The sequence below is a fragment of the Lathyrus oleraceus genome, chromosome 4 (genome assembly GCF_024323335.1).
Source record: "Lathyrus oleraceus cultivar Zhongwan6 chromosome 4, CAAS_Psat_ZW6_1.0, whole genome shotgun sequence".
Lineage (NCBI taxonomy): Eukaryota > Viridiplantae > Streptophyta > Magnoliopsida > Fabales > Fabaceae > Lathyrus > Lathyrus oleraceus.
Window position 1 is genome coordinate 472,224,809 of NC_066582.1, and position 19,982 is coordinate 472,244,790.

The 19,982-nt window shown below is 28.3% G+C and overlaps 1 protein-coding gene across 4 annotated transcripts; it reads left to right on the forward strand.

Annotated features, from left to right (window-relative positions):
• The first annotated feature begins 15,475 nt into the window (after nucleotides 1-15,475).
• Nucleotides 15,476-19,978, forward strand: LOC127076224 (alpha-L-arabinofuranosidase 1). Of its 4 annotated transcripts, none has more exons than XM_051017815.1 (12): nucleotides 15,476-15,874; nucleotides 16,500-16,587; nucleotides 16,669-16,757; nucleotides 16,919-16,998; nucleotides 17,511-17,664; nucleotides 17,769-17,847; nucleotides 18,320-18,404; nucleotides 18,483-18,652; nucleotides 18,770-18,891; nucleotides 18,996-19,149; nucleotides 19,314-19,383; nucleotides 19,653-19,978. In XM_051017815.1, the coding sequence occupies exons 4-12, from the start codon at nucleotides 16,935-16,937 to the stop codon at nucleotides 19,877-19,879; spliced, it is 1,125 nt and encodes a 374-aa protein (XP_050873772.1). In that variant the 5' UTR covers nucleotides 15,476-15,874; nucleotides 16,500-16,587; nucleotides 16,669-16,757; nucleotides 16,919-16,934; the 3' UTR covers nucleotides 19,880-19,978. The 4 variants fall into 4 exon arrangements, with proteins under 4 accessions (XP_050873772.1, XP_050873771.1, XP_050873773.1 ...); XM_051017814.1 differs by having other exon boundaries at nucleotides 16,930-16,998; XM_051017816.1 differs by having other exon boundaries at nucleotides 16,500-16,555.
• The last annotated feature ends 4 nt before the right edge of the window (nucleotides 19,979-19,982 follow it).

A 19,982-nucleotide genomic window follows, 5' to 3' on the forward strand; every position in this document is an offset into this window, starting at 1 on the left:
CTTTACATCATCTTCATCACTTCCTTAAACTATGCCTTATTTATAACCTAACATTTCCATCCCATCTTATGATGACTCGTCTCATAATTTACACATTTTCTCTTCATTTTTAATTAAAACATTTCATCAAACACCTTTCTCAAAATGGTCAATTGTGCAAAATTAACAAACCTGAAATCAGCTATCACAAAATGGTCTTTATTTGCCAAACTAAGCCGCAACAATAGCTCTATGTCTTCCTCCTCCAAGCAGCAGGAACATGAATAAAAGCTTCATGTTGTCTATGTCGGAAAGTCTCGGCGACAATATCTCGTGAACTCCAAAATATTTCAGCATCCTGTTTTTCAAGAGCTAGTTGATAAGTCATGTTGCAATGATGGATGTGATGATTGTGTTGTGGTTGTTTCTTGTGAGGTTGTTTTGTTTGAATAGTTGTTGTGGATGCTTGAAAGTGCTGAAACTGAGGCACAATTAGGATCCATGGATGAACTTGTTGAATTCTACCATTGCAGTGCTTGTTGATGGATGATTATGCTTTGTTTGCAAGATAAGAATAACAGTAAATAATTCACTTCAATTGGTCTGTATTTTTATGGTGATGTAAAAAAGAAAGTGAATTGGTTATTTCAGTGTATGGAAGTTGTTTAATATATATTATTGCAGTGAACATTGCATGAATTAAACTTGAATTATGTTGGATGAGGTGTTATTTGTTTAATGTGTGATGAGTTATCTATTTGATGTTTTGAATTTGTTCCGTTAATATTTTTAAAATAATAATATAATAGAAAATAATTTAAAATAGTTAAGTTTGTTTATATTTGGTTTATCATATATATATATATATATATATATATATATATATATATATATATATATATATATATATATATATATATATATATATATATATATTATTATGACTTTATTTTTAAATAAATTTGAAAATATATTTTTTATTTTGTAAATAATATGTAACTTCTAGAATTTATCTGGTCAAATACTTGTATAGTCTTATTATTGTATGTTATGTCATTGTTTTATAATTATATTTTAGGAATAAATTATTAAATAAACTTTAATTAAATATATTAATACACCATCAACATTACAAGAATTTATCTTTTTATCATTATTATAAAATAGTTCGAGAGTATTAAATTTTATATAATTAAAGACTCAAGATATATTGGATATATTGAAAAATAAATTTAATTATACAATATCACTATTCTCTTTATTTAATTTCTCTTTATAGTGATAGGGAGCAATTGTATTTTTTACACTATCTAAATTTTAATGATAGACATGCATTCTTCTTTCTATTTGACATATATCAATCTATATGCTTCAACAAATACTTCATATGAGAGTTCTTCATTGTTTGATTCACCATCATTTTGATCATTTGTCTTGTAACCTAGGTGAGCACTGAAAACAATTACATTGTTAGCCTTTTCTTCATCACTCTCCTTTTCAGATTCTTCATGAGTGAGTGTAGCAGTGTATCTATATAATTTAAATAATATACGTTATGTCATTGTTTATAATTATATTTTATGATAAGTTATAATTTTAAATAAATTTTATTTAAAGATTTTAATACTCCACCAAAACTATAAGTCAAGAATTTATCTTTTTATTATTATAAAATCATTTGAGAGTTATTAAATTTTATATAATGAAAAACTCAAGATATATTTGATATATTGAGAAATGAATTTTATTATACAATATCACTATTCTCTTTATTTAATTACGGCGTGTTATTTAATTAAAGAAAGAGGAGGATTTTAGATGTAGTTTATTTATTATTATTTTATTATAAAGATGTAGTTTATTTATGAACTAGCTTAAACAAAAAATAGATTCAAACAATATTAAATAAACCTATTACAAGTAATAAAATACCCATAATTATTTGATAAATTATATAAATTTTTGTTTTAAAGTTGATTAAAGTTGCACTTCAAATATTCATACTTATAATGATATAAAGCAATTTCATTTGGAAATGGATTTGTTTATTTAAATTTCTTTTTCAATGTTACATTTAACTATACATTGCATCAATGAAAATGCAAAAAAACACCAAACAATTACATTTAAAATTACATCTTATTTTGTGTATTTGGAAGTTTTTCTTCACATTTGGAACCTAAGCCTAATTTATCTATACATGTGAACTAAACCTAATTCTACACAAACTTCCAATTTGGTTGTCAAGCCTCCAAACAGTCAAAACTCAATATGCCCCATCATTTCTTTCATCATCAAACTGAGCTCTTAGCGACTCCATCTAAGATATTTTTCAATCCATTCATGCTTTGAGGATCTAGCACCAAAAGATACAATACAGTCAAAACCAAACCATGGCTCTCAAACATAAAATATGTGGAATTGAAACCAATGCAATGTCAAAATATTTTTCTGCAACATTAACCATCAAAACAATCATATAAGTTATGCAGTGCAAGAAACAATATAGTCCAATTACCAAATAACTTTCACTACTGTAAAAAATGTAAGAGGCAAGGGAAATCGTTTGAAAAGTTTTCACTGCACCAATAAACTCAAGAGATTTAAATCACAAACACCAAGTTACTGCAGTTAAAATAGGGAAGGGTGATGCATTTTTTTGAATAATTTTCACAACAGTAAAAGCACAATACAATTTCATTCAAGAATTGCACATGGGCTACACGATCTTTTCATTCCATTCACCACTCAATCCCACAAAATAAGGGATGAGTGCCAAACTTTAACAGTTATGATTATTGCCATTTGATCCTTGTACATTCCTAACTTTCACACACTTGGGATCATAAAATATTTCATCCTCACTCTCCCACACGTATGTAAACTCACTCTCAGTCATGCTATAAAGTGTGCTCATTTTTCATAAAGATAACAAACAAGAAACCCTAATCTCTAACTTAGTCATAAGGAAACCAAAAACTCACAAGTTACTAACCTGCAAAAATCATTATAGCACATTTTTATCATAAGTTGCTTAGAGCTTCATATTAGACGCTCTAATGCAACCTGAGCTAGACCTAACCATATAGAGGTAGTAGCAGCAACCCAGAAGCAAAAAATCACATTCAAAATGAAAGGAGTAGAAGAGATTTTGAAAGAAAAGAAACATATGAGGAAGGAATAGGAAGTTACCATAGGGAAATATTCACTCTGGGAACATCCGGATCGGTACATTTTCTGCTCCTTTTTACATTTTTCTTGATTGATTGTTGTTGTTTGTTACATTTAAGCCATGTTACCTTTGTTGATTTGCTCTGTTGTTGTGGATTAGGGGAGATTTTGAGTTTGGAATAGTTAGTATTTATGAAATTTTAGTTCGATTGAAGGGTTTAGGTATGGGGGGGGGGGGGGGTTGAGTCCATATTTGGATGCATGAGGATCAATAACCAAAGGGCAGAGGTTTATTTTGGTGTCAGATGGGGTCCGACGGTTGTAGGATGAAGACCATTGTGGTGTTGATCTATGCCGCTGTGAGCTCCATGCTCTCCACCGTGTGGGTTATTAAGAACCACCGACTTAGATCATCCACCACCGTTTTTCTGGGTTCGTTATGTGGTTGTTCATAGATAAGTTGTTAAGCCATGGCGGTGTTCATCAACAACATGGGTTTGACTTTCATGAAACGTTTTCACTTGTTATCAAGCCAATAACCATATGTGTTATTATCACTTTAGCTATCACATATAAGTGAGAGATACAACACATTGACATCGACAATGCTTTCCATAATGGTGAACTTCATGAAGAGGTGTACATGCACCAACCTCCAGGTTTTATTGATTCCAATCCACTCTTTATCTGCAAGCTCAGCAAAGCAATCCATGGTTTGAAGTAGGGTTCATGTGCATGGTATGAGAAGTTGCATCATACACATATTCAATTTGAATTTGTTTCAAGTCGGTGTGATCACTCTTTATTTGTTTATAATCATCATAATATCACACTCTATGAATTGATCTATGTTGATGATATCATATTCACATGATCTTCTCCAAATTTGATTCATGATTTAATAAACAAACTTCATATCAAGTTTTTCCTAAAGCAGCTCGGTGTTACTCAATACTTCCTTGGTGTTGAGATGTGTGTATTGTCTAAGTTATTATGTGAAAATTTCAATCGATGAATATAATCTCTTTTATATGTAAAAATTGTTTCTCCTACACAAATCATTTTTTTTAAATCCGATAAAAAAAGTTTCAAACTATTTTCAACTAAGGATTTAATTGGCAGGTCTACTCACCGTCCTATAGATCATTGAATACTCCATATTCTCGCCCAACACTTCAAGTTATATTTAGACTATTCATAATTATGGAGTCATTCTTAAATACTCTTAAGATTAAATATATTTTTAGTCCTTTTAAATATATGCACAACCTTTAATATTAATCCTTCTAAAAATTCCCTTCGAATTTTATTTCCTCCAAAACTTCTATTCCAATTTTAGTCATTATGTTTTTTTTAATGCATAGTGCGTAATCAAATTCACTTTTTTTTATAACATGTCAGATTTAAGACTTTAAAATATGAATACTTAATAACTTAACACTTAAATCCTTAGCTTAAATTTATAGATAAATTAATAAAGAATACATAATAAATTAATAAGTTATTAAATTAATGTTATTTCAAAATTTTATCAAAAATATGTTATTAAAAAAGTCATTTGAAACGTGAAATATGAACATTTATAAGAAAAATATGAAGTAGAGTTAGCAACAACTTTTTTTAAGACTAATAACATATTTAACTCATATTTTTAATACAAAATTGTTGGATAAACTCAAATCTGATTATTTTAATAAAAGTTAAAAGGTCTCGATTTTTCAATTTACATAAATGTAGTGAGTCCGTAAAATTATTAAAAAAATAGAAAAAAAGGAGAAATATGTAAAAAGATAAAAATAAACTTCTCATTTTGAAAAACCTCTCACAAGATGTCAATAAAATAGAAAATGGTTTTTCTATTCTCCATTCAACTTTACATTCTAAATTGTGCCCTAAACAGTGGCCCTTTACACATGTTTAGTACTTTACTTTACATCATCATCGTTATTTCTTTAAATTATGTGTAATTTATAACCTAAACCTTCCATCCCATCTTGTAATCACTCCTCTCACAATTTACACATTTTATCTTTATTTTGAAGAACCTCTCACAAGATGACAATAAAATACAAAATGATTTTCCTATTCCCCATACAATTTTATATTCTTAGTTGTATCGTAAATAGCAGGCCTTTACACATGTTTAGAACTTCACTTTACATCATCTTCATCACTTCCTTAAACCGTGTCTACTTTATAACCTATTTTTTCCATCCCATCTTGTGATCACTCGTCTCATAATTTACATCTTTTCTCTTCACATTTCATTAAAACATTTCATCAAACACCTTTCACAAAATGGTAAATTGTGCAAAATTAACAAATCTAAAATCAACTATCACAAGATGGTCTTATTTTTCCAAACTAAGCCCCAACAATAGGTCTATGTCTTCCTCCTCCAAGCAGCAGGAACATGAACAAAAGCTTCATGTTGTCTACGCCGGAAAGTCTCGACGACAATATCTCGTGAACTCCAAAAAAAATCAGCATCCTGCTTTTCAAGAGCCAGTTGATAGCTCTTATTGTAATGGTGGATGTGGTGATGGTGTTGTGGTTGTTTCTTGTGAGGTTGTTTTGTTTGAATATTTGTTGTGGATGCTTGACAGTGCTGAAACTGATGCACAATTAGGATCTATGGATGAACTTGTTGAATTCTACCATTGTTGTGCTTGTTGATGGATGATTATGCTTTGTTCGTTAGATAAGAATAACCGTAAGTAACTCACTTTAATTTGTCTGTATTTTTATGGTGATGTAAAAAAGAAAGTGAATTGGATATTTCTGTGTATTGAAGTTTTTTAATATATATTATTGCAGTGAACATTGATTAATATAAACTTGTATTATATTGGATGAGGTGTTATTTGTTTAATGTGTAATGAGTTATCTATTTGATGTTTTGAACTTGTTCCATTTTTTTTAAAATAATAATATAATATAAAATAAAAAATAGTTAAGTTTATATATATATATATATATATATATATATATATATATATATATATATATATATATATATATATATATATATATATATATATATATATATATATATATATATATATATATATATATATATATATATATATATATATATATATATATATATATGACTTGATTTTTAAATGCATTTGGAAATATATTTTTTAATTCGTAAATAATATGTAACTTCTAGGATTTAGCTGGTCAAATATTTGTACAGTTTAATTATTGTACGTTACGTCATTGTTTTATAATTATATTTTATGATAAAATTATTAAATAAAATTTAATTAAAGATATTAATACTCCATCAACATTACAATAATTTATCTTTTTGTTATTATTATAAAATTATTCGAGGGTATTAAATTTTATATAATTAAAGACTCAAGATATATTGGATATATAGAGAAAATGAGTTAATTATACAATATTACTATTCTCTTTATTTAATTACGGCATGTTATTAAATTAAAAAACAGGAGGATTTAAGATGTAGTTTATTTTTATTTTCGTTTTTGATGATAAATATTTAGTTTATTCGAAAATATTTAAACCAACTATTATAAGTGATAAAACAGCCACCCAATTTACAAATAGATAAAAATAAAATTGTACACTTTTCGAAAGATTTCATGATTCTCTACAACATATACATATATATATATATATATATATATATATATATATATATATATATATATATATATATATATATATATATATATATATATATATATATATATATATATATATATATATATATATATATATATATATATATATATATATATATATATATATATGCTATAATTTACCAAATAATTATGAAAGCTATAATTATTTGATGAATTATATGAATTTTTGTATTGATTATAATCACACTTAAAATACTCAGACTTATAGTGATGGAGAGCAATTTCATTTTTCACACTATCTAAATTTTTATGATAGACATGCATTCTTCTTTCTATTTGACATATATTAATCTATATGCTTCAACAACATCTTCATCCGAGAGTTCTTCATCGTTAGATTCACCATCATTTTGATAATTTGTCTTGTAACCTACGTGAGCAGTGAAAACAATTACACTGTTAGTCTTTTCTTCATCACTCTCCTTTTAAGATTCTTCGTCATTGAGTGTAGCAGTGTATCTATATAGTTTAAATGATATACACTATGTCATTGTTTATAATTATATTTTATAACAAATTATAATTTTAAATAAATTCTATAGAAAGATTTTAATACTCCACAAAAATTATAAGTTAAGAATTTATCTTTTTATTATTATAAAATCATTTTGAGAGTATTAAATTTTATATTATGAAAGACTCAAGATATATTTGATATATTAAGAAACGAATTTAATTATACAATATCACTATTCTCTTTATTTAATTACCGTGTGTTATTTAATTAAAGAAAGAGGAGGATTTTAGATGTAGTTTATTTATTATTATTTTATTATAAAGATGCAGTTTATTTATGATCAAACAAGAAATAAATTCGAACAATATTAAATACAACTATTACAAGTAATAAAATATCCATCCAATTTACAAACGGAGAAAAAAAAACTAATATTTTAAAATGATTTGATGATTCTCTACAACATATATATGCTATAATTTACCGAAAGTTTATGAAAGCCACAATTATTTGATGAATTATATAAATCTTTGTTTTAAAATTGATTAAAATTGCACTTCAAATACTCATACTTATAATGATATAAAGCAATTTCATTTGGAAATGCATTTGTTTATTTAAATTTCTTTTCCAATGTTACATTTAACTATACATTGCATCAATGAAAATGCAAAAAAAAACACCAAACAATTACATTTAAAATTACATCTTATTTTGTATATTTGGAAGTTTTTCTTCACCTTTGGAACCTAAGCCTAATTGATCTATACATGTGAACTAAACCTAATTCTACACAAACTTCCAATTTGGTTGTCAAGCCTCCAAACAGTCAAAACTCAATATGCCTCATCATTTCTTTCATCATCAAACTGAGCTCTTAGCTACTCCATCTAAGTCATTTTTCAATCCATTCATGCTTTGAGGACCTAGCACCAAAAGATACAATACAGTCAAAACCAAACCATGGCTCTCAAATGTACAATATGTGGAATTCAAACCAATGCAATGCCAAAATATATTTCTGCAACATTAACCATCAAAGCAATCACAACAGTTATGCAGTGCAAGAAACAATAGAGTCCAATTACCAAATAACTTTCACTACTGTAAAAAAAAGTAAGAGGCAAGGGAAATCGTTTGAAAAGTTTTCACTACACCAATAAACTCAAGAGATTTCTATCACAAACACCAAATTATTACAATTAAAATGGGGAAGGGTGATGTATTTTTTTGAATAATTTTCACAACAGTAAAAGCACAATGCAATTTCATTCAAGAATTGCACATGGGCTACCCGATTTTTTCATTCCATTCACCACTCAATCCCACAAAATAAGGGATGAGTACCAAACTTTAACAGTTGTGATTATTTCCATTTGATCCTTGTACATTCCTAATTTTCACACACTTGGGATCATAAAATATTTCATCCTCACTCTCCCACACGTATCTAAACTCACTCTCAGTCATTCTATAAAGTGTGCTCATTTTTCATAAAGATAACAAACAATAAACCCTAATCTCTAACTTAGTCAGAAGGAAACCAAAAACTCAAAAGTTACTAACCTGCAAAAATCATTATAGCACATTTTTATCATAAGTTGCTTAGAGCTTCATATCAAAAGCTCTAATGCAACCTGAGCTAGACCTAACCACACAGAGGTAGTAGCAGCAACCCAGAAGCAAAAAATCACATTCAAAATGAAAGGAGTATAAGATATTTTGAAAGAAAAGAAACATATGAGGAAGGAATAGGAAGTTACCATAGGGAAATATTCACTCCGGGAACATCTGGGTCGGTACATTTTATGCTCCTTTTTGCATTTTTCTTGATTGTTTGTTGTTGTTTGTTACGTTTAAGCCATGTTCCCTTTGTTGATTTGCTGTGTTGTTGTGGATTAGGGGAGATTTTGAGTTTGGGATAGTTAGTATTTATACTCTTTTGGTTCGATTGAAGGGTTTAGGTATTTTTTTTCATTTGGGGGGGGGGGGGGGGGGGGGGGGGGGGTTGAGTCCATATTTGGACTCATGAGGATCAATAACCAGAGGGTGGAGGTTTATTTTGGTATCGGGTGGGGGTCCGACGGTTGCAAGATGAACACGTGCCGCTGTGAGCTCCATGCTCTCCATCGTGTGGGTTATTAAGAACCACCGATTGAGATTATCCACTACCATTTTTCTGGGTTCGTTATGTGTTTTTTCTTATATAAGTTATCAAGGCATGGTGGTGTTGATCAACAACATGGGTTTGAATTTCATGAAACGTTTTCATCGGTTATCAAGTCAATAACCTTACGTGTTATTGTCACTTTAGTTATCACATATAAGTAGGAGCTACAACACATTGACATCAACAATTCTTTCCATAATGGTGAACTTCATGAAGAGGTGTACATGCACCAACCTCTAGGTTTCATTGATTCCAATCCACTCTTGGTCTGCAAGCTCAACAAAGAAATCCATGTTTTGAAGTAGGGTCCATGTGCATGGTATGAGAAGTTGCATCATACACATATTCAATTTGGATTTGTTTTAAGTCGGTGTGATCACTCTTTATTTGTTTATAATCATCATAATATCACACTCTATGAATTGATCTATGTTGATGGTATCATATTCACATGATCTTATCCAAATTAGGTTCATGATTTAATCAACCAATTTCATATCAAGTTTTTCCTAAAGCAGCTCGGTGTTACTCAATACTTCCTTGGTATTAAGATGTGTGTATTGTCTAAGTTATTATGTGAAAATTTTAATCATGAATATAATCTCTTTTATACGTAAAAAATGTTTCTCCCACATAAATCATTTTTTTTAAATCCGATAAAAAAATTTCAAACTATTTTCAACTAAGGATTTAATTGGGAGGTCTACTCACCGTCCTATAGACCATTGAATACTCCATATTCTCGCCCAGCACTTCCAGTTATATTTAGACTATTCATAATTACGGAGTCATTCTTAAATATTATTAAGATTAAATATGTTTTTTGTCCTTTTAAATATATGCACGACCTTTAATATTAATCCTTCTAAAAATTCCCTTCGAATTTTATTTCCTCTAAGATTCTATTCCAATTTTAGTCATTGTGTTTTTTTTTTAATTCTTAGTGCGTAATCAAATTCACTTTTTTTGAATAACATGTCAGATTTAAGACTTTAAATATCATTACTTAATAACTAAAAACTTAAATATTTAGCTTAAAGGTATAGATAAATTAATAAAGAATACATAATAAATTAATAAGTTATTAAATTAATGTTATTTCAAAATTTTATCAATAATATGTTATTAAAAAAAGTTATTTGAAACATGAAATATGAACATTTATAAGAAAAATATGAAGTAGAATTAACAAAAAAAAAATTTAAGACCAATAACATATTTAACTCATATTTTTAATACTAATTTGTTGGATAAATTCAAAATCTGATTATTTTAACAAAAGTTAAATGGTCTTGATTTTCTCATTACATAGATGTAGTGAGTTTGTAAAATTATTAAAAAAAAGTTTAAAAAAACGAGAAATATGTAAAAAGATAAAAATAAACTGTTTTCTCATTTTGAGAAACCTCTCACAAGATGCCAATAAAATAGAAAATGGTTTTTCTATTCTCCATTATACTTTACATTCTAAATTGTGCCGTAAACAGTGGGCCTTTACACATGTTTAATACTTCACTTTACATCATCATCGTCATTTCTTTAAACTATGTGTCCTATATAACCTAAACCTTCCATCCCATCTTGTAATCACTGCTCTCATAATTTACACATTTTATCTTAATTTTCAAGAACCTCTCACAAGATGCCAATAAAATACAAAATGGTTTTCTATTCCCCATACAATTTTACATTTTTAGTTGTATCGTAAACAACAGGCCTTTACACATGTTTAGTACTTCACTTTACATCATCTCCATCACTTCCTTAAACTATGTCAACTTTATAACCTAACCTTTCCATCCCATCTTGTGATCACTCGTCTCATAATTTACATCTTTTCTCTTCACTTTTCATTAAAATATTTCATCAAACACCTTTCTCAAAATGGTAAATTGTGCAAAATTAACACACCTAAAATCAACTATCAAAAGATGGTCTTCTTTTGCCAAACTAAGCTGTAACAATAGGTCTATGTCTTCCTCCTCCAAGCAGCAGGAACATGAACAAAAGCTTCATGTTGTCTACGCCAAAAATTCTCGGCGAAACTATCTCGTAAACTCCAAAAAATTTCAGCATCCTATTTTTCAAGAGCTAGTTGATAGGTCTTGTTGCAATGGTGGATGTGATGATGGTGTTGTGGTTGTTTCCTGTGAGGTTGTTTTGTTTGAACATTTGTTGTGGATGCTTGAAAGTGTTGAAACTGATGCACAATTAGGATCCGTGGATGAACTTGTTGAATTCTACCATTGTGGTGCTTGTTAATGGATGGTTATGCTTTGTTCGCTATATAAGAATAACAATAACTAACTCACTTCAATTGGTCTGTATTTTTACAGTGATGCAAAAAAGAAAGTGAATTAGTTATTTCAGTGTATCGAAGTTGTTCAATATATATTATTGCAGTGAACATTGGTTGAATTAAACTTGAATTATGTTGGAAGAGGTGTTATTTGTTTAATGTGTTATGAGTTATCTACTTGATGTTTTGAATTTGCTCCGTTAATTATTTTTTTAAATAATAATATAATATAAAATAAAAAAATAGTTAAGTTTGCTTAGATTTTGGTTATCATATATATATATATATATATATATATATATATAATATATATATATATATATATATATATATATATATATATATATATATATATATATATATATATATATATATATATATATATATATGACTTCATTTTTAAATACATTTGAAAATATTTTTTTTATTTCGTAAATATTATGTAACTTCTAGAATTTAGCTGGTCAAATATTTGTATAGTTTAATTATTGTATGTTATGTCATTGTTTTGTCATTATATTTTATGATAAAATTATTAAATAAACCTTATATAAACATATTAGTACTCCATCAACATTACAAGAATTTATCTTTTTATTATTATTATAAAATTGTTTGAGAGTATTAAATTTTAAATAATTAAAGACTCAAGATAAATTGGATATATTGAGAAATGAATTTAATTATACAATATCACTATTCTCTTTATTTAATTACAGCTTGTTATTTAATTAAAAAAGAGGAGGATTTAAGATGTAGTTTATTTTTATTTTTGCTTTTTATCATAAAGATTTAGTTTAATTATGATCTAGCATACATTAGAAATATATTCGAACAATATTAAATACAATTACTATAAGTGATAAAAGATCCATCCAATTTGCAAATAGAAAAAAAGTAAAATTGTAAACTTTTCAAAAGATTTCATGATTCTCTACAACATATATATGCTGTAATTTACCAAATAATTATGAAAGCTACAATTATTTGATGAATTATGTGAATTTTTGTATTGGTTAAAACCACACATAAAATACTAATACTTATAGTGAGAGAGAGCAATTTCATTTTTCACACTATCTAAATTTTTATGATAGACATGCATTTTTCTTTCTATTTGACATATATCAAGCTATATGCTTCAACAAAATATGCATCTGAGAGTTCTCCATCGTTAGATTCATCATCATTTTGATCATTTGTCTTGTAACCTAGGTGAGCAGTGGAATAATTACACTGTAAGCCTTTTCTTCATCACTCTCCTTTTCAGATTCTTCAACAATGATTGTAGCAGTGTATCTATATAGTTTAAATAATATACATTATGTCATTGTTTATAATTATATTTTATAATAAATTGTAATTTTAAATAAATTTTATTTAAAGATTTTAATACTCCACCAAAACTATAAGTCAGGAATTTATCTTTTTATTATTATAAAATCATTTGAAACTATTAAATTTTATATAATGAAAGACTCAAGATATATTTAATATATTGAGAAATGAATTTAATTATACAATATCACGATTCTCTTTATTTAATTACGACGTGGTATTTAATTAAAGAAAGAGGAGGATTTCAGATGTAGTTCATTTATTATTACTTTATTATAAAGATGTAGTTTATTTATGATCTAGCTTAAACAAGAAATAGATTCGAACAATATTAAATACAACAATTACAAGTAATAAAATATCCATCCAATTTACAAACCGATAAAAAAAACTAATATTTTCAAAAGATTTCATGATTCTCTACAACATATATATGCTATAATTTACCGAAAATTTATGAAAGCCACAATTATTTGATGAATTATATAAATTTTTGTTTTAAAATTGATTAAAATTGCACTATAAATACTCATACTTATATATATATATATATATATATATATATATATATATATATATATATATATATATATATATATATATATATATATATATATATATATTATATATATATATATATATATATATATATATATATATATATATATGGAAATATTTTTTATTTTGTAAATAATATGTAACTTCTAGAATTTAGTTGGTAAAATATTTGTATAGTTTAGTTATTGTATGTTATGTCAATGTTTTGTAATTATATTTTATAATAAAATTATTAAATAAACTTTAATTAATGATATTAATATTTCATCAACATTACAAGAATTTATCTTTTTATTTTTATAATAAAATTGTTTGAGATTATTAAATTTTATATAATTAAAGACTCAAGATATATTGACAAATTAATTTAATTATACAATATCACTATTCTCTTTATTTAGTTTCGGCATGTTATTCAATTAAAAAAGAGGAGGATTGAAGTTGTAGATTATTTTTATTTTTGTTTTTGATTATAAAGAATTAGTTTAATTATGATCTAGCATAAATAAGAAATATATTCGAACAATATTAAATACAACTATTATAAGTGATAAAAAATCCATCCAATTTACAAATAGGAAAAAATAAAATTGTAAACTTTTCAAAAGATTTCATGATTCTCTATAATAAATATATATATATATATATATATATATATATATTATATATATATATATATATATATATATATATATATATATATATATATATATATATATATATATATATATATATATATATATATATATAATATATATATATATATATATATATATATATATATATATATATATATGCTATAATTTACCAAATAATTATGAAAACTACAATTATTTGATGAATTATGTGAATTTTTGTATTGATTAAAACCACACTTAAAATACTGATACTTATAGTGATAGAGAGAGCAATTTCATTTTTCACACTATCTAAATTTTTATGATGGACATGCATTCTTCTATCTATTTGACATATATTAATCTATATACTTCATCAACATCTTCATCTGAGAGTTCTTCATCGTTAGATTCACCATCATTTTGATCATTTGTCTTGTAACCAAGGTGAGCAGTGAAAACAATTACACTATTAGCCTTTTCTTCATCACTCTCCTTTTCAGATTCTTCATCAGTGAGTATAACAGTTTATCTACATAGTTTAAATAATAAACATTATGTCATTGTTTATAATTAGATTTTATGATAAATTATAATTTTAAATAAATTTTATTTAAAGATTTTAATTCTCCACCAAAACTATAAATCAAGAATTTATCTTTTTATTGTTATAAAATTATTTGAGAGTATTAAATTTTATATAATGAAAGACTCAAGATATATTTGATATATTGAGAAATGAATTTAATTATACAATAACACTATTCTCTTTATTCAATTATGGAGTGTTATTTAATTAAAGAAAGAGGATTTCAAATGTAGTTTATTTATTATTATTTTATTATAAAGATGTAGTTTATTTATGATCTAGCTTAAACAAGAAATAGATTCGAACAATATTAAATACAACTATTACAAGTAATAAAGTATCCATCCAACTTACAACACTACGCCAAAAAGGTTTTTTAACAGCGCATCTTAGACAGCGCTTTTAAAAGAAAGCGCTGTCTAAGGTTAAAATAAAAATAAAACACGGAAAATGTTCTAAAAAAATAATGAAAGCGCTGTCTAAGAGGGGGTCTTAGACAGCGCTTTTAGAAAGCTCTTTTAAATATAGACCTTAGTCAGCGCTTTTGAGAAAGCGCTGTTTAAAGTCTTTCAATTAAAAAAAAAATTAAAACGCCATCCCATAGGATCAACGGATGACCCAAAGCCCAAACGCAAACAACACCTTGAGAGGAGAATTAAAGCTTCAGCTTCCCTCCTTACTGGAGAACCTTCCTCCGTCGCGCCAGAATTCGCCACCGGCGGCAGCGGAGACCTAAACTACTAAATTTCCACCCCAAATCCTTCGTCTACACAACCTTAACCTAAATCTGCCATTAAATTTCACAATTCCTGATTATACATCCAAACTGGAGTGGTGCTGTACATGAACCCTAAATACAAATGGTAAAATTAAACTCTAAAACGATGGAATCAAAACCCAATAGGTTGGGGTTTTGATTCCCCAAGCTTCGAGCTACATCTTGTATCCGATTCAAAGTGAAACAAGGAAGAAATCGACTTACCTATGGAGAAGACGAAGACGACGACGAACTTCCAGTAAGCTCTCCTTTCTCTAAGTTCCGTTCAAACACTTTTTCTTCTACTTCTTCTTCAACCTTCTTCTGCTTCTATCGTGCACACGTGAGTTATGAGGGTTGTGTAGAGAAGGTGAATGATTGAATTGAGAGAGTTCTATGAGAGTGGTTTTGAGAGGTTGAGGGATTCAAATAGAGCTGAATGGAGATTGAATCGAGAAGTGTGCGTATGAATGAGTTTCTGGACCAATGAATGAATCGGAGAATGTGTGATTCTGGGGAAGTTAGATGAATGAAGATTGTAATGGTGAGGGATTTATAGATAGGAATTTTAACAGAGGTTAACTCTGTGAGATTCAATCAAAGCAATCTTGTTAAATGTTAGTTACTCCGTTAGTGTTGGGAAGTTTGGGAATTAGTTAGAGATGAAATTGTAGAAAAATCTGTTTAGTTTGGATTTCTGTTAGCATTTAAATGTGAATTTCGGTTATAGTTAGTTATATTAGATATGAATGGTAATGAACTATTTTCTGTTATGGACTGTTAATGCAGTATGATAACATATGCTCTGCTAGCAATTTCCTGATATGAAGTTAATGATTAGTTCGAAGGTTTTGTTAACTCCGCTCTGATAATTGGTTTTGTAGGTTAAAGTTAAAAGAAAATTGGCTTATGGACCCTGTTATAAAGAATGGAGTTAATGGTTGGTGAAATGAATATAAGTGGGATGTGAAGGTTAAAATGCATTTGGTTATTGATCAGATTTGCTATGTTATGCATGAATTGAACTGTTTTTGCCATGTTGAAATGATACAGGTGCACCGTTGTAATAGAGTTTCACTTGTGCGTTCAGAAAGAAGGGTTCTGCATTTGGCCTAGTGTATTGCATTGAATGAATTTTGAAGGTGGGTCCATAAAGAATGAAGGAGCTTGGTTTTGTATGTTTATGTTTGTGTTGGTGTGTTGGTGTGCAATAGGACGCTTGGATGTTTGTTTTGTATTTTTATAGGCTCCTAGTAAAACATTAGTACTAATATTTTCTTGTTTGTTTGTTTATAATTGTAAGAAATAATGCAGGAATTATGGCATGCCCTTTCAAGCTGTCCAAAGACAACATTGAACTACAGTTTGCCACCAATCACATAGGTATGTGGTAAATCTTATGTAAGATGTCGATTCTGACAACATTGCTCACAAGTAAGATCCAATCAACTGTAAGTTTTTCCTTTTGGAAATTCTTTTCATGAGTAGCAGTAACATGAATTCAATTTACTAGTGTTTTATTCTTCTTATAATATGAATTATTCAAGAACTTTCCAGCATTAAAGTGGGGAAGGGATAGAGCACTTTGCCACTCACTCACATTAGTTTATACAGAGTGTGGGCATGTGTTTTACACAAACTAATAGTTTATATACAACATGCAAATTTGAAACCTCTCTTTCTACATTGGAGAAGTGGTTTGTAAATCATTGAAAGATGAAATTTATGTGCAATTTACACTTATGATCTGTCTTAATCAATTTATATAAAACATCAAGTAATTATTTTACTTTTTATTTTCTTCTTTTTTGTGAGATTTTACTGTTTCTTTAAATCCATTTCCTGAGAAGAAGCAATCCTTTTGATTGTAATTATGAGTTATTTTAACTATGCAGGGCATTTTCTTTTGACAAATCTTTTGTTGGATACTATGAAGAAAACAACACGTGAAAGTAAAAAAGAAGGAAGAATTGTTAATGTTGCCTCAGAGGCTCACAGGTTTGCATATCCCGAAGGAATCCGTTTTGACAAAATCAATGACCAATCAAGGTAATACCACGTGCTTATGTTGACTTCCTTGATTAGAGTTAAAACAGTTGGCTCGCCTTAGTTGCATGAAGAATTAAACTTGAAAATGTTATCCCTTTGTACAGTTATAACAACTGGCGTGCATATGGGCAATCCAAGCTTGCTAACGTTTTACATGCCAACCAACTTACAAAACATCTCAAGGTGCACTTACTTCTACTGTATAGTGGTGTTATTTACATGCCATATGGTTTAGTAGTTCATAATTGGTGTGTTTTTACCATAGTTCAATATAACTTATTGTGTCTCACTTTAATTAAAAAGAGGATGTCCTTAGGTCGGTGTTCTTTTCATTGTCTCATTAGCTTTTTATGAGTTGACTAAGAAACTGATATTTGAGCTTAACTATTAACATAAGCATGTGTGAGACTGTTTGAGAGAGTTTCTGAAAACAACTTATGACATGTCCATAAGTTGTTTTCAGCTTATTTTCATAAGCTCTCCAAGATAGCTTTTATTTTATCTTTCGTTATAGAAATAGCATATGCATAAGCACTTGTATGAGAAGCGCTACGCTTGTGCTATAAACTCACTCAAGTAAGTTGTTTAACCAAACAAAGTCTTGATTTTATTTTGAATGGTAAAATATTGCTTATTATGTCTGCATCATGATCAGGAAGATGGTGTGAATATTACTGCAAATTCTCTTCATCCAGGAACAATTGTCACCAACCTTTTCCGTCATAACAGTGCAGTGAACGGTAAGTACCACATTGTGTTATTCATGTAAGTTCACTTTTATTCAGTGGAGATTCTTATTCATGTAAATTCACTTTTAGTCAGTGGAGATCCTTGGTCAATTATTGGAAATGAAACGAATATTAATGTTGAAACGGATCGTACGTCTATCTTTGAACGTAACAAGATTGCACTCCGATTAGAGGTGTTATGCGACAATACCTGCCCCGCTGATGGTGTTGGCGTTTATAACCCTGGCTTCTGGGGCATGGTAAGACTAGTTCATGCCCTTGCATCAATTTGATGTTAAATCAGATCCTTATATGATTACTTTCATTACGAGTTATTTTTATTCCTTAGTGGCTGATTCAGCTAGTACTATTTTCAGAATATTGAGCAAGGGAAGAAATATAAAGTTGTTTTCTATGCTCGTTCAACTGGGCCACTTAATCTAGCAGTTTCGTTCACTGGACCTAACGGCGTGGGAAACCTCGCTTCAACCGTGATCACGTGAGCTCTATTTTTATGTGCTGTAGAGACTTGACGAATAAAAGTTTTAATCCCGAAGATCATTTTTTCCATCTATTAATGATACTGATATCTTAACCTTGCAGGGGTTCTGCATCTGATTTTTCAAACTGGACCAAGGTTGAGGTTGTATTGGAGGCCAAGGCAACGAGTCGAAACTCGAGACTTCAATTAACGACAACTGCAAAGGGTGTAATATGGTTGGACCAAGTGTCTGCTATGCCAGTGGACACATATAAGGTTGGACCAAGTGTCTGATATGGTTGGACCAACTTCAATTTAGCCTACATCCTGAAATTGCGATAACATTTATATAAATTTTGATATCTGATGCCAATGTTAGTAATACTGTATTTTTCTCCTCTCACCCTATTAATGAGATATTTGTCATTGACTTGGCGCAGGGACATGGTTTCCGAAGTGATCTTTTTCAAATGCTGCTAGATATAAAACCAAGTTTTATCAGATTTCCAGGTATGCATAAAATGATCTTCATCAAATTACTTTCTATGTGTTTGGAACTGTGATTTGGCATGTTTCTTATATTTATTTATTAATGAAGCATAAAGAATTAAAAAAAAATCTATGATTTGTACCTTTAATTCTTCGGTATATATCGTAGTTTAAAATAAGCATTATTTAGTAATCTTGTATTCCAGTTCACTCTTCTCATTTGTGTATAAGCAATCGAATTACCGATCAAATAACTTTTTGCAATGCTGATTTACACTACATTGCATCAGGTGGTTGTTTTGTCGAAGGCGAGGCTTTAAGAGATGCATTTCGATGGAAAGCTTCAGTTGGACCTTGGGAGGAGAGACCAGGGCACTTCGGTGATGTATGGAAGTACTGGACTGATGATGGAATTCAAGTGTGCATTTTATACAAAGGATCAAGTGGACGAAATCAAAGAGGAGTGGTGTCAATTCATGATAAAGCTCAATGTTTGTTCATAAATTTGTGTAATTAATGTGTACATTTGTAGTATATGTTATGACTTGTAAATGTGTACATAAATTTGTATATATTTTGATACATTTAAGGCAAAATTGGTTTGAATTGGTATATATATA

Coding starts and splice junctions, on each gene's coding strand:
- LOC127076224 (XM_051017814.1), top strand. Junction 16,999..17,510: donor GTTTGCCACCAATCACATAG/GTATGTGGTAAA, acceptor TTAACTATGCAG/GGCATTTTCTTTTGACAAAT. Junction 18,892..18,995: donor CTCGCTTCAACCGTGATCAC/GTGAGCTCTATT, acceptor TTAACCTTGCAG/GGGTTCTGCATCTGATTTTT.